This window comes from Lepidochelys kempii, chromosome 5, assembly GCF_965140265.1.
Source record: "Lepidochelys kempii isolate rLepKem1 chromosome 5, rLepKem1.hap2, whole genome shotgun sequence".
Taxonomy (NCBI): Eukaryota; Metazoa; Chordata; order Testudines; family Cheloniidae; genus Lepidochelys; species Lepidochelys kempii.
In genome coordinates this window covers 1,713,880-1,739,887 of record NC_133260.1, presented here as the reverse complement: position 1 = coordinate 1,739,887, position 26,008 = coordinate 1,713,880, and the positions used below count along the sequence as shown (strand labels likewise).

At 61.0% G+C, this 26,008-nt stretch overlaps 2 protein-coding genes across 4 annotated transcripts in view; one reads left to right on the top strand and one right to left on the bottom strand.

The window, feature by feature from the left end:
* RUSC2 (RUN and SH3 domain containing 2) overlaps nt 1–16,475 on the top strand; it is a 75,572-nt gene extending 59,097 nt beyond the window's left edge. For all 3 annotated transcript variants that reach the window (XM_073343289.1, XM_073343290.1, XM_073343288.1), the window contains 6 exons: nt 8,313–8,487; nt 9,887–9,992; nt 10,646–10,692; nt 12,076–13,012; nt 13,395–13,568; nt 14,898–16,475. In XM_073343289.1, coding sequence (XP_073199390.1) covers nt 8,313–8,487; nt 9,887–9,992; nt 10,646–10,692; nt 12,076–13,012; nt 13,395–13,568; nt 14,898–15,078 — 1,620 coding nt within the window. In that variant the 3' untranslated portion in view covers nt 15,079–16,475. The remainder of the gene's footprint in view (nt 1–8,312; nt 8,488–9,886; nt 9,993–10,645; nt 10,693–12,075; nt 13,013–13,394; nt 13,569–14,897) is intronic.
* Nucleotides 16,476–16,849: 374 nt separating this feature from the next.
* Nucleotides 16,850–23,929, bottom strand: CIMIP2B (ciliary microtubule inner protein 2B). The gene is made up of 6 exons (XM_073343292.1): nt 23,804–23,929; nt 22,036–22,262; nt 20,672–20,826; nt 18,637–18,763; nt 17,994–18,194; nt 16,850–17,015 (listed from the first exon to the last, which is right to left on the bottom strand). The coding sequence occupies exons 1-6, from the start codon at nt 23,869–23,871 to the stop codon at nt 16,927–16,929; spliced, it is 867 nt and encodes a 288-aa protein (XP_073199393.1). The 5' UTR covers nt 23,872–23,929; the 3' UTR covers nt 16,850–16,926.
* Nucleotides 23,930–26,008: the final 2,079 nt, after the last annotated feature.

Genomic DNA, 26,008 nt, shown 5'->3' with positions numbered 1-26,008 from the left:
CAGGGCCATGCAAAGCCAAGGTACCGCCCCAGGCCCTGCAAGCCCAGTGGGGTCAGAGGCCAGGCCGCAGTCAGAAGCAGAGCCGAGGCTGGGCATGCAGAATGATGTCCCCGGCAGCCTTGCCTACCCTGTGATGACACCAGCAGCAGGAAGAGAAAAAGCCAGCGGCTTTAGAAATGTTTTGACTGTAATCTAGGTCCCCAGTTGCTCTTGGGCCCGGTGGTGATCAATCACAGGGAGTGCAGGCATCAATGGGGGGCAGAGTCAAGGCTGTTTGGGGCCCTAGCTGCATTTCCAGACCGTTCCCTGCTTGGGCTGTGGCTGTCCTGGCTTTGTCGTGTCCTCTGGGGAGATAATGGCACCATCCGACCGTGGGTTTGCCCCAGTGATTTCCCGACACCCCCCCTGAATTTCCCCAACCCCCCCAATTTTGTGAACTAGTTACATGCAGAGTTGCCAATTTAGTGACTGTTTGGAAATTTTGAATTGAAATTGAAACATTAATACACACTGTAAAAGCATGTACAGTGTATGATAAAATACACGTATCTGAAAAAGTATCATAGATTTGAAAAGTATGAACACAGACTAGCTTCCTTGTACAGCTGTTGTTTTTATGACCATGTCAGTGCATTCATTTCGGTGATGTTGGCCAACCTTATCATTTCAAATGATGATTTGTAAGCAAAGCCTAAATGAGCTCTCCCTGGCAGGTAGTGATGAGCTGGGGGGAAAGGCTTCAGGATCAGATTGTGTTTACAGTCACGCCTCATCTACCGAGGTATCCAGCAAACAGAGCTGCCTTGCCCAAGTGATAGATTTTGGCTATCTTATTTGTTGGGTTACAAATCACTTGAATGTGTGTGTGGGGAGGGGGTGGGGCAGAATGAAATGTTGTTGTTCTTATTGTAGGAGTAAAGGGCACATAGCCTCTGCTGATTGAGGGCATCAAGAGAGAGGGTGGGGACAGGTGTTTTGCTTGATGGTCTATCTGAGTCACAAGTGCTGTTTGACCTGCCCCCTCCACTGTTTAAAGACAGAGCTGATTAGGCTCCCTAGAGAGTCTTTTGTTCTGTTAAGTGATCCCTACAGCTGAAATCAGGTCTAAGTGCTTAGACCGGCTGTGGGACAGCGTTTCTGTGGAAGAGACAGCCCAGCCTGCACTAGCAGTGAGGTTCCCCACCCTGAGAGCTCAGCTGAAATCACTGAGACTGATCAGCAAAGCCAATGCTGACAAACTACGTGAAAAGGCAGCAAAACACAGGGCCTCTGGAGTGCATCAACATGCAGAAAGCCTCATAAGCCCACTTTCAAAGCCAATTTTAGAAGTACTTAATGAGGCTGTTAAGAATGCTGGAGACGCAACACAGTTCATGTGAACAAACATGGCTGTGGCATCCTACTTTCCATTTAAGCAAGAGATACCACACGCTACAAACCGGAGGCCAATGTTAAGTGCATGGTCACTTGTTCATCCTGGAGTTGGACACTGGTTCCGAACAAGACCAGCAAATGCTCACTGCCTTTCTGCAGGAAACTCAGCTGACTGGCTAGATGCATGCAGTGCAACGAAGTGAAAGACTCAACAGTTGAAAAAGTGAAAAACTCTCTCACCACATTCGAAAAATTTGCATACATGGCTGATGAATGCACCGATGCAAATGGGCATCAAGAATTAAGTTATTGTGTACGTTATCTTGATGTCAGTGGTAGGCCAGTAGATGCATTTCTAAATTCATAGGCAGGAGTTGTAGACCAAGCTGGATGTGCAAGCATCTCAGAGAGGTGATTAAGAAAAAGCAGAAAGCCTACAAGGAGTGGAAGATGGGAGGGATCAGCAAGGAAAGCTACCTTATTGACGTCAGAACATGTAGGGATAAAGTGAGAAAGGCTAAAAGCCATGTAGAGTTGGACCTTGCAAAGGGAATTAAAGCCAATAGTAAAAGGTTCTGTAGCCATATAAATAAGAAGAAAAAGAAAGAAGAAGTGGGACCGCTAAACACTGAGGATGGAGTGGAGGTTAAGGATAATCTAGGCATGGCCCAATATCTAAACAAATACTTTGCTTCAGTCTTTAATAAGACTAATGAGGATCTTAGGGATAATGGTAGCATGACAAATGGGAATGAGGAGATGGAGGTAGATACTACCATATCTGAGGTAGAAGCCAAATTCAAACAGTTTAATGGGACTAAATCGGCGGGCCCAGATCATCTTCACCCAAGAATATTAAAGGAACTGGCACATGAAATTCCAAGCCCATTAGCAAGAATTTTTAATGAATCTGTAAACTCAGGGGTTGTACCGTATGACTGGAGAGTTGCTAACATAGTTCCTATTTTTAAGAAAGGGAAAAAAAGTGATCCGGGTAACTACAGGCCTGTTAGTTTGACATCTGTAGTATGCAAGGTCTTGGAAAAAATTTTGAAGAAGAAAGTAGTTAAGGACATTGAGGTCAATGGTAAATGGAACAAAATACAACATGGCTTTACAAAAGGTAGATCATGTCAAACCAACCTGATCTCCTTCTTTGAGAAAGTAACAGATTTTTTAGACAAAGGAAACGCAGTGGATCTAACTTACCTAGATTTCAGAAAGGCGTTTGATACGGTGCCACATGGGGAATTATTAGTTAATTTGGAAAAGATGGGGATCAATATGAAAATTGAAAGGTGGATAAGGAATTGGTTAATAGGGAGACTACAGCGGGTTACACTGAAAGGTGAACTGTCAGGCTGGAGGGAGGTTACCAGTGGAGTTCCTCAGGGATCGGTTTTGGGACCAGTCTTATTTAATCTTTTTATTACTGACCTTGGCACAAAACGTGGGAGTGTGCTAATAAAGTTTGCAGATGATACAAAGCTGGGAGGTATTGCCAATACAGAGAAGGACCGGGATATCCTACAGGAAGATCTGGATGACCTTGTAAACTGGAGTAATAATAATAGGATGAAATTTAATAGTGAGAAGTGTAAAGTCATGCATTTAGGGATTAATAACAAGAATTTCTGTTATAAACTGGGGACGCATCACTTGGAAGTAACAGAGAAGGAGAAGGACCTTGGAGTATTGGTTTATCACAGAATGACTATGAGCCGCCAATGTGACATGGCCGTGAAAAAAGCTAATGCGGTCTGAGGATGCATCAGGCGAGGTATTTCCAGTAGAGATCAGGAGGCGTTAGTACCTGTGTACAAGGCACTGGGGAGACCTCCCCTGGAATACTGTGTGCCGTTCTGGTCTCCCATGTTTAAGAAAGATGAATTCAAACTGGAACAGGTACAGAGAAGGGCTACTAGGATGATCCAAGGAATGGAAAACCTGTCCTATGAAGGGAGACTCAAAGAGCTTGGCTTGTTTAGCCTAACCAAAAGAAGGTTGAGGGGAGATAGGATTGCTCTCTATAAATATACCAGAGGGATAGATACCGGAGAGGGAGAGGAATTATTTAAGCTCAGTACCAATGTGGACACAAGAACAAATGGATATAAACTGGCCATCGGAAAGTTTAGACTTGAAATTAGACGAAGGTTTCTAACCATCAGAGGAGTGAAGTTCTGGAATAGTCTTCCAAGGGAAGCATTGGGGGCAAAAGACCTATCTGGGTTCAAGATTAAACTCAATAAGTTTATGGAGGAGATGGTATGATGGAAAAACATGATTTTGGCAATTAATTGATCTTTAACTATTCATGGTAAATATGCCCAATGGCCTGTGATGGGATGTTAGATGGGGTGGGATCTGAGTTACTACAGAGAATTCTTTCCTGGGTATCTGGCTGGTGAATCTTTCCCACATGCTCAGGGTTCAGTTGATGGCCATATTTGGAGTCGGGAAGGAATTTCCCTCCAGGGCAGATTGGCAGAGGCCCTGGGGGGTTTTCACCTTCCTGTGTAGCATGGGCCATGTCACTTACTGGAGGATTATCTGCACCTTGAAGTCTTTAAACCATGATTTGAGGACTTCAGTAGCTCAGACATAGGTGAGAGGTTTATCGCAGGAGTGGGTGGGTGAGATTCTGTGGCCTGCGTTGTGCGGGGGGTCGGACTAGGTGATCATAATGGTCCCTTCTAACCTTAATATCTATGAATCTAAGTTCAAGTTATAGAAGACAGATTGGCTGCATCTGTGACAACCCACATCTTAGAAGAGTTAAATGCGTGTCAATTGGACCCCAAACAGATGGCTGCTTGTGCATTTGATGGAGCTGCAAACTTCTCTGGAAGACATGGAAGACATGGGAAGCACAAGCTTTGCTCAGAGAAAAGTGTAACCCTAGCCTCTCCTATACACACTGCAGAGGCCATCTACTCCAACTAGCGCTAGGACGAGCTGCAGAATCTTCAAAAGGCATTTACAAAGCTATAAATTTGATGTCTTCCTTATATTCTTTTTTCAGCAAGAGTCCAAAAAGACTGAGTATCTTGGAAAATATAGAAGATACACTGGGACTGAAGTTCATATTAGTCCAACCTGGGAAAACCCTCTGGCTTTCTCATGAGCGATCCTTGGCTCTTGTCTTAAAATTACTCCAGCCATTAATACTGGCTTTGGAAAGTATCTACCAAGATGGGATGGATCTAAGTAGTGAGGCTGGTGGATTACTTTTGCTACTATGTTCAGAGAAGACTTTTGCCATTCTCTCTCTCTCGTAAGTCTACTGTGGAAACCACTTGGGTCATTAAACAATGCCATCCAGGCATCTGCTACAACAGTAGTAGATCTTTGTCCAGCAACAGAAGCTACATTTGGATCATTCCGAGAGCTATCCATTGAAAACGTACTGGAAGAAAGAAAGACTTCAGTCCAGAAGTTGACTATTGAATCCTTAAGTGAAAAGGACAAGAAGTGTTTAAGACAACTGAAAAAGTATAAACAGACTTGTTTCTTAAAAATCTACAACAGCGACTTCTAGATTCTACTCAACCTCTACGTAGCTTTTACAGATCCCTGTCCTATAAAACACCCACAGTTGAGTGGAGTGAGGCACGAGGAGCAATGGAGCTGCGGTGTGCTCAGGAGAGAACAGAGAATTTGAAAACAGAGTGGTGTCACGGAGTCCCTGGGCGATGCTCTGGAACTGCTCCCTATGAAGCCAGTCAGGACTCTGGGGAAGTCTCCTTTCTGTGAGCAGCCTGTCTGCAGGACACACAGCTCACACAGCTTCCCCCTTCCTGGGTCTGACCTCGGAGCATTCAGCATCCTCTGCCCCTCCATGCGCTTCCCACAGCGAGTCCGCCCAGGCGGGGTCCTGGGGAAGCCAGAGGGTCCTGCCCCCCAACTTCGCAGTCAGACGTGACTCTCAGCCAGCCAGTAAAACAGAAGGTTTATTAGACGACAGGAACACGGTCTAACACAGAGCTTGCAGGTGCAGAAAACAGGACCCCCTCAGCCGGGTCCATTTTGGGGGGCAGTGAGCCAGACAACCATGTCTGCACTTCACTCCAGGACTCCAGCCAGCCCCAAACTGAAACTCCCTCCAGCCCCTCCTCCTCTGGGCTTTGTTCCTTTCCCGGACCAGGAGGTCACCTGATTCCTTTGTTCTCCAACCCCTTTAGCTCTCACCTTGCAGAGGGAAGGGCCCAGGCCATCAGTTGCCAGGAAATAAGGTGTCAGCCATTCTCTGTCTCCAGACCCCTGCACACACCTGCCCTCCATGGCTCTGCAACGATAATATACCCTTATCCCACCACCTAGATACTTAAGAACTGCCTAGGGGAAACTGAGGCACCCCCACACTATTCAGAGGAAACATTAAGAACAGTCCCACTTCGTCACAAGTGGAATATCACATGACGAATGAATGAAGATTTGACTTCAACTTCTTTTTTATCATCGCTCGTGGCTCAACCTGATCTTTGTGCTCTGTTTCCTGGGCTGAAAGAAGTCGGAATTCCTCTCTTGCTACTCTCAGTCAGAACAGCTACAGCTGAGCGTTCTTTTGCCTCATTGAATAGAATTTTGTGTTTGGAAAGAAGTCGCCTCCTGCCTGATCCTGTGAATGATCTAATGAGTCTATCAGTTGAAGGACTGGAAGTACTGGACACACGAGTACCCACTTTAGCGCCATAGCCACCCCCGTCACTGAGCTATGCAAGAAGGGGAAGCCAGACAAGGTGGTCTGGACCGAGCAGTGCCAGGAGGCTTTCCGGGCGCTGAAGGAGGCTCTGGTCAGTGGCCCAGTTCTGGCAAACCCAGACTTTGACAAGCCCTTTGTGGTGTTCATCGACGCCTCCGACACAGGACTGGGGGCAGTGTTAATGCAGGAGGATGAAAAGGGGGAGAGACACCCCATCGTGTACCTGAGCAAGAAGTTGCTACCCCGGGAGCAACACTACGCGGCCATCGAGAAGGAGTGCCTGGCCATGGTGTGGGCCCTCAAGAAACTAGAGCCCCATCTCTTCGGGCGACACTTCACCGTCTACACCGACCACTCTCCCCTGACCTGGCTGCACCAGATGAAAGGAGCCAACGCCAAACTCCTGAGATGGAGCCTGCTCCTGCAGGATTACGACATGGACGTGGTCCATGTGAAGGGAAGTGCCAACCTGATAGCGGATGCGCTGTCCGGAGAGGGGGCCCCGAACTTCCCCAGGTCACTGGTCAGAGTGACGCCGCTCAGTTCAGTCTGGAAGGGGGGAGAGATGTGACGCAGCAGGGAGGGGGGCGGATTTGACCTGGGGATGTGGCAGGGGAGTTTCATTGGGGATGGGAGACTTCCCTTGAGGGAAGATACCTGAGCCTGTAACCTGAGCCAGGAGAAGGGTTGGGGTGAAGTGACACCTTCTGCCCGGGAAGCTGGACAAAGGCTTGAGGAGGAGCTGTGGGGAGGCTGGGGGAGATGGCTGGAGGGGTTTCCAGTTTTGGGGAGCTGGCTGGAGAAGAGGAGGGAGCCCCAAGGCTGGGGTCTAATCTCCCTGCCCCCCAGAAGGGCCTGACTAAGGGATCCTGTTTATGCCTGCAAGCTCTGGTTTGAACTGTGTTCCTGTCGTCTCCAATAAACCTTCTGTTCTACTGGCTGGCTGAGAGTCACGGTGAATCGCAGGAAGTGGGGGTGCAGGGCCCTGACTCCCCCTCACGCCATGACAGCTGCCCCGCCAGCGCTGGGCTCTGTGCAGTGCCCCAGCCTGGCCTGCCCGTTTAGAGCCATCCCCAGGACTGAGAGCCGGACCGCGGGGCTGACTTCAGCCTCCCTGAGCCCTTGCGAGCTGGGAGCGCCCGGGTCACCTGACACTTCGGTGTTTGCCATTTACACGGCGTTTCCTGCTCCCAGAAGAGGAACAAGAAACTCCCTCGTGGCCAGGCCCCTTGGGTCCCCGTCTGCCAGGCCCCATGGCCACGCTGCACCCGCAGGGGAGCAGTGCCGTCACAGTGCGAGGCCCCGGCTGCCAACAGGGCTTGGTGGTGTGACACGGGCTGCTCTGACTCCGTTCATCCCCCGTGCCCTGTGCCCTGGCGCCAGCCCGGGGGCCATGGGCAGAGCAACGCGACAGGAAATGCGGGCTCAGGGCCCGGGAGGGGGAGAGCTTGGCTCAGGGCTGGCATGGGGTATGCCAGCTGCATGGGAGCATGGGGCGTAACTAGCAGCAAACAGGCCCCCGGAGAGCTCAGGGTGGGTGTGCGGACTCGGAGCCTCTCCCAGCCGCCAGATGGACGCCCCTCCTGGAAGGGCTGGCAGCTCCGGTGCCTGGGAGAGTGAGTAAGGGCAACGCCTCAGCGAGTAGGCAGCAGGGAGCACTCCTGCTCTGGGCCTGAGACACACCCACGATTTGCCTGACCGGCACCTAGGCACCGCGGGAACAGGTGCCTTAGAGACGCTCGCGGAAGTTGGCCTCTTCCAGCGCCTGGGTGCAGCATCAGCAGCAGGTGTTTCTCCCAGGACCAGGGGCTGGGCTGGTTTTCCAGTGCCCCAGGAACAGCGAGGCGGGGAGGTGTTTGGGGCCTTGGGAATACACCTGTGGGGCCAACTACACAGAGTAGTTGGAGGCTGATGCCAGAGAGGGGTCGCCCGTACCCAGCAGGGTGTAGTAGAGACAGCACTGGCCTTTGCTTGAGGAACAGCCCTTCCTTGGCCCGAGGGGCTGCGAGGGAGGCAGCCTGACTGGGCATGGCCCACTCGCTGTGGGGAGCTGCTGGGGCTAAGCACTGCACATCTCAGAGCTGTTTGCTTCACTCAGCTCCCTGCAGTGACCCAGGCAGGCCAGCCTGCCTGTACAGCCTCCATCCCTCACCCCTGGAACTCCCCGCAGCAGGAGGCAGAGCACTCAGCCGCATAGTGACTAACCCTCTCCCTCCCATGTGCTTGCTGCCAGGCCAAGCTCGGGAACAGCTCGGTGAGCCCCAACGTGGGGCACCTCATCCTGAAATACCTGTGCCCGGCCATCCGGGACATCCTGAGCGACGGGCTCAAGGCCTACGTCCTGGACGTGATCATCGGCCAGCGGAAGAACACCCCCTGGAGCGTGGTGGAGGCGTCCACCCAGCTAGGTACCGTTCGGCTCAGCCCTGGGCTGAGGTTTGCTCCAATGCGGCAGTTACTCGCTCCTGGGCCAAGAACCCTCCAGCTCTGCACCCCGCCAGGCAGGGGCCTGGGCTGATGGCAGCCACCCCCTGGGGCAGGCTGTTGGCCTGGTGTAACGATGCTGGCTTTGGTGGGACACTTCTGAGAATATCAATTCAGGACAAATTGCTTCGAGCAGGGCAGTTACAGCCCCAGGCTGGGGTTTCTATGCACACCAAGGCAAACCGAACCAGCCAGACAGAGAGGACTTTGGTTTTACCCCACTGGCTAACCACAAGTCACACAAACAATTCCCGTAGACACCCCAGTTTCCCAGTATCTCCACCAGCGCCACTCGTTATGGGGACAAATGGTTATGAAAACCAACACCCCAGCAAAAGAAAAAAGGTTCCCTCGATCCCAAAGGACCAAGCCCCAGACCCAGGTCACTATACAAATCAGATCTTACCCACAAATCACACTGTTGCCAGTCCCTTAGAATCTAAAATCTAAAGGTTTATTCATAAAAGGAAAAAATAGAGATGAGAGCTAGAATGGGTTAAATGGAATCAGTGACAGACAGTGATGGCCAAGTTCTTGGTTCAGGCTTGTAGCAGGGATGGAATAAACGGCAGGTTCAAATCAAGTCTCTGGAGAACATCCACAGCTGGGATGGGTCATCAGTCCTTGGTTCAAAGTTTCTGTGTAGCAAACAAAGTCCCTCCAGAGGCAAGAAGCAGGACTGAAGACAAGATGGAGGAGCTGCAGCAGCTTTTGGTATTCTCCTGCCATGTCCCAAAGACAAGCTGTTCATCACATGGCCTGGAAACACCTCAGAGTTCTGTCCGTAGGCAGGTCCCTGCATGCCTTGCTGAGTCCCCAGGCGTGTCTGCCTTCTCTCAACGGGTCAGGCGTGTAGCTGATGGTCCTTAATGGGCCGTCCAGCAGGCTAGGCAGAGCTGACACCAACGTGTCTGGGGTGTCCCCCAGAAGCACAGCACAAGTTTGAAATACAGACAGTCTAGAGCCAATACTTATATCTTCAACTACAAAAATGACACACACATACAGCCAGCATGAGCATAACCAGCAAACCATAACCGTGTCTTAGACACCTCATTTGACCCCCTTTATACAAGATTTGGTGCCACGACAGGACCTTGGTTGCAACAATGATCTATATGGTCCCAGTTCCCGTCAATAATGTCACAGATGGTGAATTTCACATGGCCAAGGCGCTTTGGGGTGCACCCTGCCCTTTGTGAAGGGGAATGAGTGAGGCCTATTGGTCTGTGCATGCCACAGGGGTGTGAGGGGACCTGCTCACCTGGTCTGATCCTGACCCTGCTCCGGGACTAACCCCCAGCTTGTCCCCGTGTCCCACAGGCCCCTCCACCAAGGTGCTGCACGGCCTCCACAGCAGGATCAGCCAGTTCGCCGAGCTGACCAGCCACAGCATGAGGTTCAACGCATTCATCTTCGGCCTTCTCAAGTAAGCGGGCCCCCATGCGATGCGCCTCTGTGCTGCCACAGTCACTGTGCGCTGTCCCGGCTACCCGGAGCACTTGGGGAACGGCCGCCCCACGCGCCAGGGACTCGCCAAAAGGGAACTAGGCAAGCGCCGGAAATGGGAGGGGAAGCCATGGCCCAGACAGCTCAATCCAGCTGCCCGCTGTGCTCCTGCAGCTCCTCAAGGGCTGGCAGATCACAGGCAAACGGGGCTCTCCATCTTGGCACATCCTGGCTCTGGTGCGGCTCTGCACCCAGAATGCCCAGGACCCCTGGGACAAGACCCTCAGCAATGTAGTGGCTTGGCCCCTTCTCAGCAAAGCAGGCTGGGCCAGGAACACCTGCTGGGCTTGTGAGAGACATGCTTGTCACAGCAGCCGCTCACCTGTCCTAAACCAAGCGGCCTCTTTGATGCTGGGGCCCCCCCACCGACATGTCTGCAGGCAGAACTTGCTGCTGGGGAATTAGCCCCTGGCCCTGCATTGCGTTCTGCACCCCTGAACTGCTCCCCACCAGGCTCAGCTATGAAGATGCCCCCCTCCAGCTGTGCTTCTTCCTACAGAACATCTGGAAGGAACTGGGCTAAACGGGCGTCACGAGTTCTCACCTTCATTGCTTGTGTTTCCTTTTCTGCAGTGTCCGGTCTCTGGAGTTCTGGTTCAATCACCTGTATAACCATGAAGGTAAGTGCCTGGGGAGGCCGGGCAGAGCGCAGGGACAGAGCGAGGGGGCCAGGCAGAGCGAGGGGCTGGGCAGAGCACAGACCGCCCAGCATATGCCCTCCCCTGGGCCAGGGGGATCGGTGCCCAGAGCCCCATGCTTCTGCCACCTGCCAGGGCTGAAGAAATTGCAGCCTGCCCCCAACTGCAGCCCACCCCCGAAATGCAGCCGGACACACTTCTCCCCTCCCCAGAAGGCTTTCTAACGGAGACGGGGGTGGCCGGAAGCGCCTGTGAGATTCTAAATGATGCCCGTTAATGTTCCTCTGGGCGGTGGGCTGCCACTCGCTTGGGGGATTTCAGCAGCGCCCCGGGGATTGGAGATCCCCCAAACGAGAGGCCCCTTTGTGCTGGCCCCTGGTTTGCAGAGCATCCCAGGTGCCCCCTTGCCGGGCCTACCTCAGCTGTGCTGCAGCCCTGGGTCTCCCGCCCCGTGCTGGGTGGAGGGGCCCCGTGGGGCAGGCCCTGCATTCTCAGTGCCCAGCAGGCAGGCAGGGCTCACCTCTGGAGGGCACGCGGCAGTGGGGAACCGTGGCACCCTGAGCACGGAGGGGCGGGTGGGGCCCCTTGGCGGCGAGCGTGGCCCTTGCGGTCCCTCGGATGTCAGACGGTGGTGAGTGGAGAAGGGGGCCGTGTCCCAGCTCTGCCAGTGCCCAGGGAAGGGCTGGCTCTGCGGCCAAGGCAGAGGAGTCAGGGGAGGGCATGGGGTTGCATCCCCGTGGCCAAGTGCCGAGCCTCTGTGCCCCTCGTGAGCTGGGAGGGTGACGGCCCCGCGGGGCTGGATTCATTCCTGTTTGCAGAGCACTGAGCCCCTCGCGGGAGGGGCCTGGCATGGGCGGTGAGGGGCACATGCAAGTGCTGGGTGAGGAGGGCTCTCGCTCCCCTCTGGCCCCTCCAGCCTGCAGCTAACAGGTCACAGCGGTGCCTCTTTCCAGCGGGCGATTTTCATGCCAGACTCGGGGCTGCGCCGGAGACGGGCCCGGGCCCAGTGTGATGGGCCCTCCTGGTGGGGGCGCTCGCTCGCCGGGGGCTGGCGAGAGACTCCCGGGGGTGCTGATCTGTGCTCTCCGTGGGGCAGAGCTGGAGACACAGCACGGCCGGTACAATGGTACTTGGCTGCTGGGTTGGGACCGTGCGAGTGAGCCGCGGGAGTCTGTTGGGGCTCCCCAGAGCCACAGGAGGTTTGCTCAGTGCTGCTGGGCTGCGCACAGCTCCCTGCGCCTGGCCCCCTGCCCCGGGTGGCACCTCCCGGCCCTGCCCCCTGGGAAGGGCGTCCCTGGGGACGTGGGGTAACTGGGCGTCGTGGCGGGTGCGCTGGGCTCTCACCGCTTTCCCTCTGCCCTGCAGACATCATCCTGGTGCATTACCAGCCGGTGGGCTTCCTGTGCCTGTCGCACGGCGTGTGCCAGGCCCTGTTGGAGGAACTGCTGCTCTTGCTCCAGCCTCTGTCCCTGCTGCCCTTCAGCCTGGACCTGCTCTTCGAGCACCACCTGCGGCAGATGGGCAGGGAGCAGCAGCAGCGGAAGGAGCTGCTGCGGGTCAAGCAGGACCTGCTGCTCTCCGTGCACTCCACCCTGCAGCTGATGCGCTCCCGGGGCAGCGCCGAGGAGCCGGCCGGCTGGAGCGCCGCCCCGGAGCAGGGCCCGGGGAGCGCCGGGGAAGAGCGGCTGTCTGCAGGCCAGGGCCAGGAGGGAGCGGCGTGTGAGCGGGTCAAGGGGGTGGGCGCCTCCTGCGGGGACGGCGCCAGGGAGGAGGAGCAGAGGAAGGCGAAGGAGAGCGCCTGGGAGGGGAGAAAGGACAAGCAGGCCGGCTGGTGGTACCAGCTCATGCAGAGCTCCCAGGTTTACATCGAGGGCTCGGCCGAGGGCTCCAAGTTCATCCGCCCCGAGAAGAAGAAGCAGAAGGCGCCAGGAGCTGTGCCCAGGCTGGCCGAGGGCGGGAAGGCGCCCCCTCCCCGCGAGGGCGTGGTGGAGGGGGCGGAGGCCTGCCCTGTCGCCGAGGGGGCTGTGGAGGAGAAGCCCAAAGCTGCGGCAGAGCCCGGGGAGAAGCCAGGCGAGGCCAGCGAGCGGAGCTGGCCCTCCTGGATGGGGAGCCCCCCGGACTCGGTGCTAGCAGAGCTGAAGCGCAGCAAGGAGAAGGAAAATGGGGCTCCCCACAGACAGGGGGTGGTCGCGCCCCCCGTGGCGGAGAGCAGCCCTGGGCCCCCCGACGGCAGCCAGCCCACCAAGTGGGGACACCTGTTCGGGGCTAGGAAAGTGCAGAAGGAGGCCAGGCAGCCCAACAGGTAGGGACGTGAGTGCTGGGCCCACTCACCGCCCAGAGTCTCGGGCACAGGCCAGGGGCCGCCCCACAGGAGACGGTTCACCCCAGCCCGTCACCCCCCGAGGTAGCAGGAGGAGCTGAGCTAGCGCGGTCTGGGGCAGAATGGCTCAGGCGAGGGCGCTGTCTGAGCTGGGGTGCACCCAGGGCATCTGCCTTCCCCAGAGGTGGCTGCATTTTGGGGGAGACGTGATCCCTCTGTGGGAGCAGGGCCCATCGGGGTCTGTCAGGCTAGGAATAGAACCTGTCCCCTCCCCGGCAGGGCCGAGCCGCCCGCCAGGTCCAGCTTCTCCTAGCCCCGGGGCCCTGGGACATGTCCCCGCCTGACTCCGCTCCCTTCCTTTCAGGTTACCCTCTGGCTGGCTGACCCTGGACCGGTCCGTGTTCCAGCTCATGGCCCAGACGGTGGGGGCAGGAATGTGGAGAGAGGCGGCTCCTGAGCCCGAGCGACCACAGGCGGAGCTGCCCAACGAGCCCCCTGAACAGCAGCTAGCTGGGGGGCTGCCCCCCCAAATCCCCTGGTGAGTGGCGGGGGCAGAACCCCGGGGCGGGTGCGGAGCTCAAGCTGACAAGGGATCGGTTGGGCCCCTTCCATGCAACACGGCCTAGCACCACCTTCCTCTGGGGGGACACCCCTTCCTCACCCCCAGCTCCAGGGAATAGGGGAGCTTAGTCCAGTGCCCACTGGGCAGGACCCTCTCCCCGCTGCGCGACCATGGAGCTGGCAGCTGTCCATGCCCCATGAGATGAGCCGCAGGCCTCGCTGCACCCCAAACTCCCCTGCGGGGCTGGGCTGCACTTTGTATGCTCTCCACTCGGTGAGAGACACCCCCAAACCCCACCCTGGCAGCCCCCTGCCCTGCAGCTGAGAGACACCCCCTGCCCCAGCCCCCGAACCCCACCCCAGTGCCCCCTGTCCCGCGGCTGAGAGACACACCCTGCCCCACCCCCCAAACCCCACCCTGGCAGCCCCCTGCCCTGCAGCTGAGAGACACCCCCTGCCCCAGCCCCCGAACCGCACCCCCTGCCCCACAGCTGAGAGATACACAGCCGGCCCCAAACCCCACCCCAGCACCCTGGCAGCCCCCTGCCCTGCAGCTGAGAGACACCCCGTGCCCCAGCCCCCGAACCGCACCCCCTGCCCCACAGCTGAGAGATACACAGCCGGCCCCAAACCCCACCCCAGCACCCTGGCAGCCCCCTGCCCTGCAGCTGAGAGACACCCCCGGCCCCAGCCCCCGAACCCCACCCCAGTGCCCCCTGTCCCGCGGCTGAGAGACACCCCCAGCCCCAGCCCCCGAACTCCACCCCAGTGCCCCCTGTCCCGCGGCTGAGAGACACCCCCTGCCCCAGCCCCCGAACCGCACCCCCTGCCCCACAGCTGAGAGATACACAGCCGGCCCCAAACCCCACCCCAGCACCCTGGCAGCCCCCTGCCCTGCAGCTGAGAGACACCCCCTGCCCCAGCCCCCGAACCCCGCCCCAGTGCCCCCTGTCCCGCGGCTGAGAGACACCCCCTGCCCCAGCCCCCAAATCCCACCCCAGTGCCCTGTGTCCCGCGGCTGAGAGACACACACCCGGCCCCAGCCCCCGAACCCCACCCCAGCACTGCTCCGGGGCAGCCAGGCTGGGAATCATTGCAGAGGGGGTGATGGGAAGGACTGTGATGGGGGGGCTGGCAGGGGAGGAGGGTTCTGGGTGCAGGTGCCCCGGCCTGGGGGGGTGTCTCGTTTGCCCCCCCCCGGCCGGCACGGTGCCCACTCCCCAAGGGGCAGAGCAGAGGGTGCCCGTCCTGCGAGCAGCGCCAGCCCTCCCATGCGTCACGCGCCTCCCCTCTGCTCTCCCCACAGCGAGGTGAAAGCGCTTTGCCATCACATTGCCACCGAGGCGGGCCAGCTGAGCTTCACCAAAGGGGCCGTCCTGCGCGTGCTGGCCAAGGTGGACAGCGACTGGCTGCAGTGTGGGCTGGGCTCGCAGAGCGGGCTGGTGCCCATCATGTACGTCACCCACCCGGCGGACGAGGACTACTGACGGGGCCGGGACGCCGCGCCCAGGACCACAGGGGGGACAGACGCCGCTTCTCGCTAGTCCGTACCGTGCCCGCCCTGCCGGACATCCCGTGACCCTGGGGGCGCCTCGCCCGCCCCAGGCACCTGCCACGGCTGCTGCGCCCCGGGGGACCCCGCGCCAGGCACCACCATGCATGCAGCCCCCCCAGGGACTCGCCCGTCACCCCGCTCGTCTCCAGCCCCGCATGCCCTGGCCCCCTATGTAGCAGGACTCCAGGCGGCGTCGCTCTGCAGCAGGGGCTGCCCAGCCAAGGACCCTGATGGGCTGGGGGCGTGCGGGCTCCCGGCTCCCGGACTGGGCAGAGGCTGGCCGCAGGAGACTACAGCCCCCAGCATGCACTGCTCCGGCTCCGTCAGAACCAGCTGGCCCAGAACCAGCTGCTCTGCAGGCCGCCCCCTTGTGGCGCCAGGCGGCATTGCCGAGCTCAGGCCCCTTTTGCTCGGGAGCAGGGGCTCTCGGCCGGGGCCCGATCAGCGCACAGCTGTGGCCCATGTGACATGCTCAGGGCCATACAGGGGGGCTGTATTGTGTGGCGGGGCCCAGGGGGGACACACGGCAGCTCAGCTGCGGAGCCTGGCTCGAGGGCGGCCCCGGGCGCGGACTGTGCGAGTACCGCAGCATGCATTGTACCCAGCCCGTCGCCAGGGCGGCGCCAGCCCCGGGTCCCAGCCAGCGGCCTGGCACGGCCGCGCCACGGGGCCGCCTGCGTCTAGGCCAAGGCCATTCAGTGTTGGGGGGGGTGAGCCCCCAGCGGGTTAGTTCCAGCCCCGTTCAGACACAGCGCTGCGGGGTGCATGCCCCCCCCACCCCCCATCTGCTGCTCCAGCCATGGGGCACTGCCTGGGGAGGGGCAGTGGCACAAGGCCATTCCCAGCAGGTGGGGGGGGGCAGTGCCCGCAGCAGGGGTGGTTGGGGGCACTCCCAGCATGGCCAGGGCCTGGCTACGGGCTCTTGTCTCCGCAAGGGGCAGGCTGTATGAGTCAGGCAGGGCCCTGCCTGCGCCTTGGGGGCGGGAGAGCAGGGCCTGGGCCCCTAGCAGGAGGCGCCACTGTCAGTTAACCCTTGTCCTGCCGTGCTCACCCCATTGCCAGGGCGGGCACGTGGGCAGTGCCAGGCAGTATTAGTGTGAGGCCGTGCCGGTATTTGTTGCCAGGATGGTGCTGGTGTCTGGGCAGCGTGATGCCCGGGCTGGCTGCCCCGGGGCCAGGGGCCCGCGTCTCGCCAGGTTCCCACCTGCTTGTACATCGCTCGCGGCCGCTGCGCCCTGTGTGCTGTGGCCATTCCCGGAGGGGCGGGGCCGACTTTATTTATTTCTTTATTTATGAGGCATATTAATAAAAAAGGTGCTGACCCAGCTCTCCCCAGCACCTGCCCCCTGGTGTCGCCCCCTGCCCCAGAGCACTGCTCCGGGCCTCGGGCCAGTGGGCTGGCTTTGGGCCCAGTCGGGCTTGGCCCTGCAGCCCGGAGGGGCAGAGCTGCCCTCGGCTCGGGGCAATGCTAGCCCTCGTGCTCTGTTGGCAGTGCCCCCGCCTTGGCACCAGCCCGTGGGCCGTGCAGCATCACACCCCGGGGCTGGTGGCACTCCCTGGCAGGGAGGCTGCCCGTGTTGGGTGGGAAAGATTCAGCCAGGGCTGCGGGGCAGGAGCACTGATTTAAACACCCCACCCGGCACGTCCCTGCCGACGGTTTGCAGCGCAGCCGGGCAACATGGAAGGGCAATAGAGTTTGTGGCTCCTTCTCTTTATTGCTCCTGTACACGGCGGGGCAGGCTCCAAACAGCTCCGGGAAGGAACCGGCCCAGCCCCGCTGCTAGTCGGCCATCTGCTTCTCCAGGGTGCTCAGCCCCAGGGCGTTGTGGGTAAGCTGGCCGTAGGTGTGGCCAAACTGGAACTTGTAGCCTGCGGGCAATGAGAAGGAGCCTGTGAGAGGAGCCCACCTGGGGCAGTTGCGGCCCGGTCCCTGGGGCTGCAGCTACGGAAGGCCCAACGTGCGCTGGACAGCACAAAACACCTACCCGGCAGGGGAGCCATCGCCCATGGGCAGGACTGGGCACCCCGTCACTTGGGGCCTTTAGTCTGTATAAAGCCCCTGCCCCAGCCTGGCGCTGCCCCCCCCATGGGCTGTATGAACCACTGCCTGCAACCGCCGCTCTCTTGGACTCAGCAGCAACGGAGAAGCCCTGCGGGAGGGGTGCAGGACCTGCCAGCTGGGAGGCTGCCCCCTGGGTTTAACTGCTCGCACAGTAAGCTCCAGATCAGGCTGATGGCAGCTCTCTCCGTGTGCCAGGGATGCTGTGTTAGGAGCCCACCATGACTCTGGCAAGGCAAACGGTCAGCCCTGCAGAGGCAGAGCCATGGGCAGCGTTAACCGGCAAATGTCAACGTCTGGAAATTCAATCAGGTCCCCAAAGCCCCTTAACTCTGACCAGTATCCCGGCCCACTGTCCCCACGTGGTGGTGTCTAGGGCTCGCTGCATCGTAGCTGAGGGCTATGACCAAGGCTGTATTAATCACCTACCCCATGGACCCCGTGAGCCGGTGCTGAGTGGGGCGCGCGGGGGGTTGATCTGCAGCGACCGTCCACCAGTGATGGTCTTTCCCGCACACTGGGCTGCAGGTGCCGATGCTGGGCTTGTCTGGCAGTACAGTGAGATGGGATGGGGCTGTGGGCCGGGATGGAGCCGTGGAGAGTTTGGGGGTCCAAATTAAGGGGGTTTGTGGGATCTGCTGTGAGTCCTTCCTGGTCTTTCCTTCCATTGGCATTGCAGGAGCCAGCCACGGGTGCCCACTTTTCTGCAGGGAATGCCCATCGTGCTGGCTACTTTGTCCCTTCCTAGCCGGCTGCCCTGGGTCCTTTCCCGGGGCCGCACCGCTCACCTGGGACGTAGCCTGCATAGTGGGGCAGCAGCCCCATGTCCATGGGGTACGACTTCAGCAGCGGAGGAAGGACCGTGCTGCCTTTCCCGGCCTCAGGCCTGCTCCCTCTGTTCTGGCCAAACTCCACCAGGGCACGGTGGGTGGTCAGCGGGTAGCCTGCCCCGATCAGGAAGCGGGCGCGGGGCACAAAGCCGGTGAAGCCTGCCCAGGTCACAGGAGGATAACCTGAGCCCTGATGCCTGGAAACGAGCCCAGCCCCACCACAGCCTCCCCACAGTGGACTGGCTCTTCCAGACCCAGCAGCCAACGAAGCAGCTGGGGGGCAGACCGTGTGGGTTGTGCCAGGGCCCCTGCAGGGACAGTACGTTCCCACCACACCAGCACCCCAACTCGGGGCACCAAGTCACCCCCTCCAGCCCCCCAGCACTATGGGGGCCCCAGAGCTCTCTGCCAGACCCTGGGTGTGACTGGCGTCGCAGAGGCAGGTCCTTGGCTGGTAGGATGGTTGGTCCTTGGAGGACTCTGGATTAAAGGATGAAAAGGGGGGCTCCTCAGGGCTCCCAGGACCCCCCCCCAACACACTCCCTCCCTTCTGCTCCCCGAATCCCAGCCCACATGCCCGGCCCCAGCCCTGCAGGCTCACCCGAGATGAAGCACTTGTGGGGGTTGTTGTCCTCCATGGAGTAGGGGGAGCCCTGTGGTTGGAAGGCAAAGGGCAATCCGTACGGGGCTGCTGCCGGGCCTGGAGTCCTGTACTTGGCGGTGAGGAGCTGGGGGTGCAGAATGGGGGTCATCACACAGGGGTCCCCGTGGGGGACGGGTCAGGGAGCGCTGCCTAAGCTGGGTGGGCCGGGCACACGTCACGTGGCAATGCTCTCGCTGTTAGAGGAACTGGCCAGAGAGCTCCCTGTGCCACCCCAGGCTGGAGCAGACACTGGTGTAAGAACAGGAGAAGCTAAATAAGCCAAACCCATCGGGCTGAGCGCAGCAGAGCCCGCAGGCTAAGCAGGGCTGCTCTTGGCAGGCAGATGTCCAAGGAAACCCCAGGTGCTGCAGGGAGCAGCATGGGGGGGGTCAGTAGGGGGCGCTCTCCCCAGGCAGGGCTGGCCCTATTGCCCTGTCCGGGGCTGTACATGGGAGAGGTGCAGAGGGTCCAAGGGGTAGGTGCAGGGGGGGGGGGTGCAGGGGCGTGGGACTCTCCTGGGCTGTGCGTGGGGTAGGTGCAGGGGTGGTGGGCCTGTGTGGGGTAGGTGCAGAGGGTCCATGGGGTAGGTGCAGGGGTGGTGGGCCTGTGTGGGGTAGGTGCAGAGGGTCCATGGGGTAGGTGCAGGGGGGTGCGGGGGAGTGGGCCTGTCCGGGGCTGTGCATGGGGTAGGTGCAGAGGGTCCATGGGGTAGGTGCAGGGGGAGTGGGCCTGTCTGGGGCTGTGCATGGGGTAGGTGCAGAGGGTCCATGGGGTAGGTGCAGGGGGGTGCGGGGGAGTGGGCCTGTCTGGGGCTGTGCATGGGGTAGGTGCAGAGGGTCCATGGGGTAGGTGCAGGGGGAGTGGGTCTGTCTGGGGCTGTGCGTGGGGTAGGTGCAGGGGGAGTGGGGCTGTCTGGGGCTGTGCGTGGGGTAGGTGCAGAGGGTCCATGGGGTAGGTGCAGGGGGAGTGGGTCTGTCTGGGGCTGTGCGTGGGGTAGGTGCAGAGGGTCCATGGGGTAGGTGCAGGGGGAGTGGGTCTGTCTGGGGCTGTGCGTGGGGTAGATGCAGGGGGAGTGGGCCTGTCCGGGGCTGTGCGTGGGGTAGGTGCAGAGGGTCCATGGGGTAGGTGCAGGGGGAGTGGGTCTGTCTGGGGCTGTGCGTGGGGTAGGTGCAGAGGGAGTGGGTCTGTCCGGGGCTGTGCATGGGGTAGGTGCAGAGGGTCCATGGGGTAGATGCAGGGGGAGTGGGGCTGTCCGGGGCTGTGCGTGGGGTAGGTGCAGAGGGTCCATGGGGTAGGTGCAGCGGGGTGGGCCTGTCCGGGGCTGTGCGTGCCGACAGTCGCTCCCAGCAGAGCAGCCCAGCGTGTCTGTCGGTGGGGAAGGGGTGTCTCTGTTGCTGGGGGGAAGGGGACAGAGCTGATCAGTAACATCCCCAAAGCTGCCCCGTGAGCCAGAGGGCCTCGCCCCCAGAGCGCCGAGCTCCGCTAGCCCGTGTGGCCTCGCGAGGCGCCCAGCTGGGGCCGCAGGATTGATGGTGGCCAAGCTCCCTGCCCAGGCTGCTCCTTGCTCAGTGCCCCACACACCTGCATTCTCAGACCCTGGGGACACTGGAGCAGGCAGGGCACACCCCCCCCAGCATGCTGCCGGCGTGGCAGGAGAAGTGCTGTGGCCCCTGGGGGCAGGGGGCAGTTCCTGGTGTGGCGGGTGACGGGCCGTGGGTGCCCCGGGGGCAGGGGGCAGTTCCTGGTGTGGCGGGTGACGGGCCGTGGGTGCCCCGGGGGCAGGGGGCAGTTCCTGGTGTGGCGGGTGACGGGCTGTGGGTGCCCCGGGGGCAGGGGGCAGTTCCTGGTGTGGCGGGTGACGGGCCGTGGGTGCCCTGGGGGCAGGGGGCAGTTCCTGGTGTGGCGGGTGACGTGCTGTGGCCCCTGGGGGAAGGCAGCAGGGGCAGGCTCCAGGGGGGCAGCAGCAAGATGCCAAGTCGCTCTGGTGACTCACTTTGCCCTTGGTGCCCTGGAGCAGCCGCCCTGCCTTCTGCAGCTCCTGCTCCTGGCCTGCGGCTCTCAGCTGCTGCCGGGCAAAGTCACTCCTGGCCTCCTTGCAGATCTCGAAGTAGGTCTTGGCGAAGAGATTCTGGGCCCTGGGAATGAATCCTGGGAGCAGGGCGGCCCCAGTGCCCGGAGATGCAGGCGAGATGAGAGGCAGGTTAGTAGCCCCAGAGCCCTGCTGCGTGTGGGAGGGCAGGGGAAATAGGGCAGGGGAGAGCTGGAGGGCTCAGGGGTGGGGGAGTCCTGAGGGCCGAGGCAGGGGGTAAGGGGGTGATGCCAGCTGGAGGGGCGTTCCCCGGGCCCAGCCTTGCAGAGCCCAGCTGTGTCATGCTGGGCACTGAGACCAACCCGAGGGAGAGGCACAAAGACAGAGCTAAAAGAAAAGGAGTCCTTGTGGCACCTTAGAGACTAACCAATTTATTTGAGCATGAGCTTTCGTGAGCTACAGCTCACTGCATCGGATGATGTAGCTCACGAAAGCTCATGCTCAAATAAATCGGTTAGTCTCTAAGGTGCCACAAGTCCTCCAGTTCTTTTTGCGAATACAGACTAACACGGCTGTTACTCTGAAAGACAGAGCTGGAATCCACCAAGCGGGCGCTCCGGAGGGGGGGATCCCCAGGGGGTACGGGAGATTTTCGGGGTGTCGGTGGCTATGAAGCAATTCTCTGAGTGCAATCCGGGCCTTCGGGGGGAAACGGCAGGTCCCCCCTTTCTTTTCACAATAACCAGGGGAAACGCCTAGGGTGCCTGGCTAATGCTGCCAGTGGGGCACTGCCAGGGGGCGGCTTTGCCCCACTAGTGGTGCCACCATGGCAGCGCGGCAGGTGGGGGCATCCTGCAGGCAACGTGGTACAGAGGACTGGCCCCTCTGCTGAGCGGCGCCTCCTGTCGGCTGAGCCCAGCCCGGGGCACAGGGAGAGACGCACCAGAGGGGGCTGCTGGCGGCTCCCCATGCCAACGGCGTGCCCCTGACCCCCACTCAGGCTAGCAGGCCGGCCTGAGCTGATCCCGCATGACCCCTCCCCTGGCCCTGGACGGGGAGGGGCACCAGGTGTGAGCAGAGGCCCTTGGACAGAGCCCGCTGGGTCATGTGCCACACTGAGTCCCCAAGAGGAGGCCCGGTTGCGATTGAGGGAGGATCTCTGGTGCCCAGCATGGTCTCCTGGGCGGGGGCAGGGGGGGCAGCTTGTGGCATGGATGGAGTCCCTAGGAAAGGCGGGAGCAGTGGCCAGCATGGCTCCCAGGCCCCCACCCACCTACAGCCGGCCATGGAGCCCAGCGAGCGTGGGGGGCAGCTGCCCCGTCTCCCACCTGTGTAGCCTGGGATCACGCAGCATCCCAGCGGCTGAGCTCCTGCCCCCCAGCAGGCCGGCCTCGTCTCCAGCAGCTCCCCTGCCTGCTGCACGGGCTGGGCACCATGGCAGGGCCAAGGGGCGGGCTGCAGCATCAGCTGGCTGGAGCCGGCCACCTCGGGGCTGGTCAGGAGCGGTGAGGTCAGCTGCCCGCAGCTCTCGTTCGGAGGGCAGTACCCGGCGGAGCTGCAAAGGGCACAGGCCGCAGGGCTGAGGCAGGGCCCAGAGCGAACCGCCGCCCCCAACATCCTGGAGCCGCTGAACAAATCCCCAGGGCAGCCGACCCCAGACTCGCCCTGGGGCTGCTGCCCTGTCCCGCGGGGGAGATGCAGCTCCAGGAGCGGGGTCTGCAAGCTCAGATGGCTCCCAGCAGCCGTCAGCCCGGCCCACGGTGGGCTTGGGGCACCTACGGCTGTGCAGGAGGCAGCCGTGACAGCTCAGGGCCGGGGATGCCCATGAGACAGAGCAAAGGGGAGCTGGACCGAGGTGCTGGGCACAGCGGGCACGGGGGGCTCTCCCTTGCCTTCTGTCACGGGGCTGGGCCTGGACCTGGGGGCAGACAGGGTGTTGGGCTCTCCCCCATCTCAAGGCGCCAGCGGCCCTCGCAGTTTGGGTAGGGCCGGGCGCAGCCTGCCCAGTGCCTCCGTGCCAGGGGGGTCTGTGTGCCAGGGGCCCAGCTGCCTGGGGAGAGATTGCCTGGGACAGCGATCCTTTCCTGGGAGGGAGGCGGGAGCCGTGGGGGGAAAGCTGCAACCCCCCCTGCACCGCCCACTCTGCTCCACTCCCCCTTATGCCTCTTCCCCCCACTCTGCTCTGCTCCCCCTCCTGTCCCTTCCCACCCACTCTGCCCCCCTGCCCCCCGCTCCCCCCACTCTGCTCCACTCCCCCTTATGCCTCTTCCCCCCCACTCTGCTCCCCCCACCCTCCCCCCCACTCTGCTCTGCTCTGCTCCCCCTCCTGTCCCTTCCCACCCACTCTGCCCCCCTGCCCCCCGCTCCCCCCACTCTCCTCTGCTCCCCCCTCCCCTCCCGCTCCTGCCCCTTCCCTCCCCCCCTTGCTCGCCCCTCCCCCTCCTGCTGCTCGAGGCTTCTCGCTCCCGCTCCGGCCAGCTGGGCTCGGCGTCCTGTTGTCATGGCAACCCCCGCACACAGCGCCGGGGCTGAGCCGGGCAGGCACCAATCGCAGGGCGCGCCGGGTCCCGGCTCCCTGCAGCCCCCCCCGGGATACCCCCCCCATGCAATGTCCTCCCCCCCGGGAGTGCGCCGGGTCCCGGCTCCCTGCAGCCCCCCCCGGGATACCCCCCCCATGCAATGTCCTCCCCCCCGTGTGTGCGCCGGGGCCCGGCTCCCTGCAGCACCCCCCCCCGGGATACCCCCCCATGCAATGTCCCCCCCCCCGTGTGTGCGCCGGGTCCCGGCTCCCTGCAGCCCCCCCCGGGATACCCCCCCATGCAATGTCCTCCCCCCCGGGAGTGCGCCGGGTCCCGGCACCCTGCAGCCCCCCCCCGGGACACCCCCCCATGCAATGTCCCCCCCCGTGTGTGCGCCGGGTCCCGGCTCCCTGCAGCCCCCCCCCGGGATACCCCCCCATGCAACCCCCCCCCCCCCCGGGAGTGCGCCGGGTCCCGGCTCCCTGCAGCCCCCCCCCCGACACCGCCCGCCAGCGCCCCCCCCCTCCGCAGGGCGCAGCGCGGGCGGGGCAGATCCTCCCCGCAGCCCCCGCCTTACCCGGGGCCGTGGTGCGGGTCGGGGCTCGCCAGGCTGCGGCCGAGCTTGGGGGCGAAGGCGGCGGCCATGGCCCGCGGGCGGCTGGGTGCTGCGGGCGGAGCAGCCGGTGCCCCGGGGACACGAGCGAGCCGGGGACAGCGCCCGCCCCTGGGGGGCTGGCCCGGCCACACGGGCAGGGCGAGGCCCGGCTGCCGGGAGCGGAGGCTGGAGCCGGGGTGTCACGGAGTGTGGGGGAGTCCAGGGCCTGCACCCCTCTTCCTGGGATCCACCGAGACTCTCAGCCAGCCAGTAAAACAGAAGGTTTATTGGACAACAGGAACACAGTCCAAAAACAGAGCTTGTGGGTACAACCAGGACCCCTCAATCACGTCCTTCTGGGGGAGCAGGGAGCTTAGACCCCAGCCCTGGGGTTCCCTGTGTTCCTCCACCCAGCCCCAAACTGAAACTAACCCCCCCCAGCAGGTTCCCTGCTGCAGCCTCTGTTCACATTCCCGGGCAGAGGTGTTACCTCCCCCTCCCCCTCCTGGCTCAGGTTACAGGCTCTCAGGTCTCCCATCCCCAGGGCACATTCCCAGGTCAACACTCCCCCCTCCCTGCTGTGTCACATCGTCCCATCTCTCCCCCCTTCGAGACTGAACTGAGCGGGGTCACTGTGACCGGTGACCTGGGGAAGTTCGGGGCCCCCTCTCCGGGACAGCGCATCCGCTATCAGGTTGGCACTTCCCTTCACGTGGACCACGTCCATGTCGTAATCCTGCAGGAGCAGGCTCCATCTCAGGAGCTTGGCGTTGGCTCCTTTCATCTGGTGCAGCCAGGTCAGGGGAGAGTGGTCGGTGTAGACGGTGAAGTGTCGCCCGAAGAGATAGGGCTCTAGTTTCTTGAGGGCCCACACCATGGCCAGGCACTCCTTCTCGATGGCCACGTAGTGTTGCTCCCAGGGTAGCAACTTCTTGCTCAGGTACACGATGGGGTGTCTCTCCCCCTTTTCATCCTCCTGCATTAACACCGCCCCCAGTCCCGTGTCGGAGGCGTCGGTGAACACCACAAAGGGCTTGTCAAAGTCTGGGTTTGCCAGAACTGGGCCACTGACCAGAGCCTCCTTCAGCGCCCGGAAAGCCTCCTGGCACTGCTTGGCCCAGACCACCTTGTCTGGCTTCCCCTTCTTGCATAGCTCGGTGATGGGGGTGGCTATGGCGCTAAAGTGGGGCACAAATCTTCGGTAGTATCCTGCCATCCCAATAAAGGCTTGGACCTGCTTTTTGGTGTGGGGAGCGGGCTAGTCTCTGATCACCTCAACCTTGGCCGGTTCCGGCTTTAGGCGGCCGCTCCCCACCCGATGGCCCAGGTAAGATACTTCAGCCATCCCCACCTTGCACTTCTCCGCTTTTACAGTCAGCCCAGCCCCCTGGAGTCGGTCCAGCACTTGTCTAACCTGGGACACGTGGTCCTCCCAGGTCTGGCTAAAGACACAGATGTCATCAATATACGCCACGGAAAAACTCTCCATCCCCCTCAGGAGCTGGTCCACTAGGCGCTGGAAGGTGGCCGGCGCTCCCTTGAGGCCGAAAGGCAGGGTCAGGAACTCATAGAGCCCCAGAGGGGTGATAAAGGCCGATTTCAGCCGGGCATCTGCATCCAGCGGCACTTGCCAGTAGCCCTTTGTAAGGTCCATGGTGGTGAGGTACCGAGCTCCTCCCAGCTTGTCTAGGAGCTCGTCAGGCCTGGGCATGGGGTAGGTGCCAGGCGCTGCACAGACAAACAGCGAGAGACAGGCCCTGCCTCAAAGAACTCCGTCTGCAACTGCACGTCACACTGAGGGTGGAAGACGGGAAGAGTGGCTGTTATGACCCCATTTCAGGGGTGGGGAATTGAGGCCCAGGGTCCAATACATGACAGCTTGTTCCTCTCCCTCCTCCCCTCCCTATTCTTTGCTCAGCCAATAGGAATGCAGAGGTGTAGCTGGATGAGCCAATAGCAGGGCTGGGAGCCCCCGCAGCACTTTTTCATAGAAGATCAGGGCTGGAAGAGACCTCGGGAGGTTCTAGTCCCACCCCCTGCTCAAGGCAGGACCAACCTCAACTAAATCATCCCAGCCAGGGCTTTGTCAAGCTGGGCCTTAAAAACCTCTAAGGAAGGAGATTCCACCCCCTCCCTAGGTAACCCATTCCAGTGTTACACCACCCTCCTAGTGAAATAGTGTTTCCT

Coding starts and splice junctions, on each gene's coding strand:
- CIMIP2B (XM_073343292.1), bottom strand. CDS start 23,871: ATGGCCGCCGCCTTCGCCCCCAAGCTCGGCCGCAGCCTGGCGAGCCCC. Junction 22,263..23,803: donor GACCCGCACCACGGCCCCGG/GTAAGGCGGGGG, acceptor TGCCCTTTGCAG/CTCCGCCGGGTACTGCCCTC. Junction 18,195..18,636: donor CCACAAGTGCTTCATCTCGG/GTGAGCCTGCAG, acceptor TGACCTGGGCAG/GCTTCACCGGCTTTGTGCCC.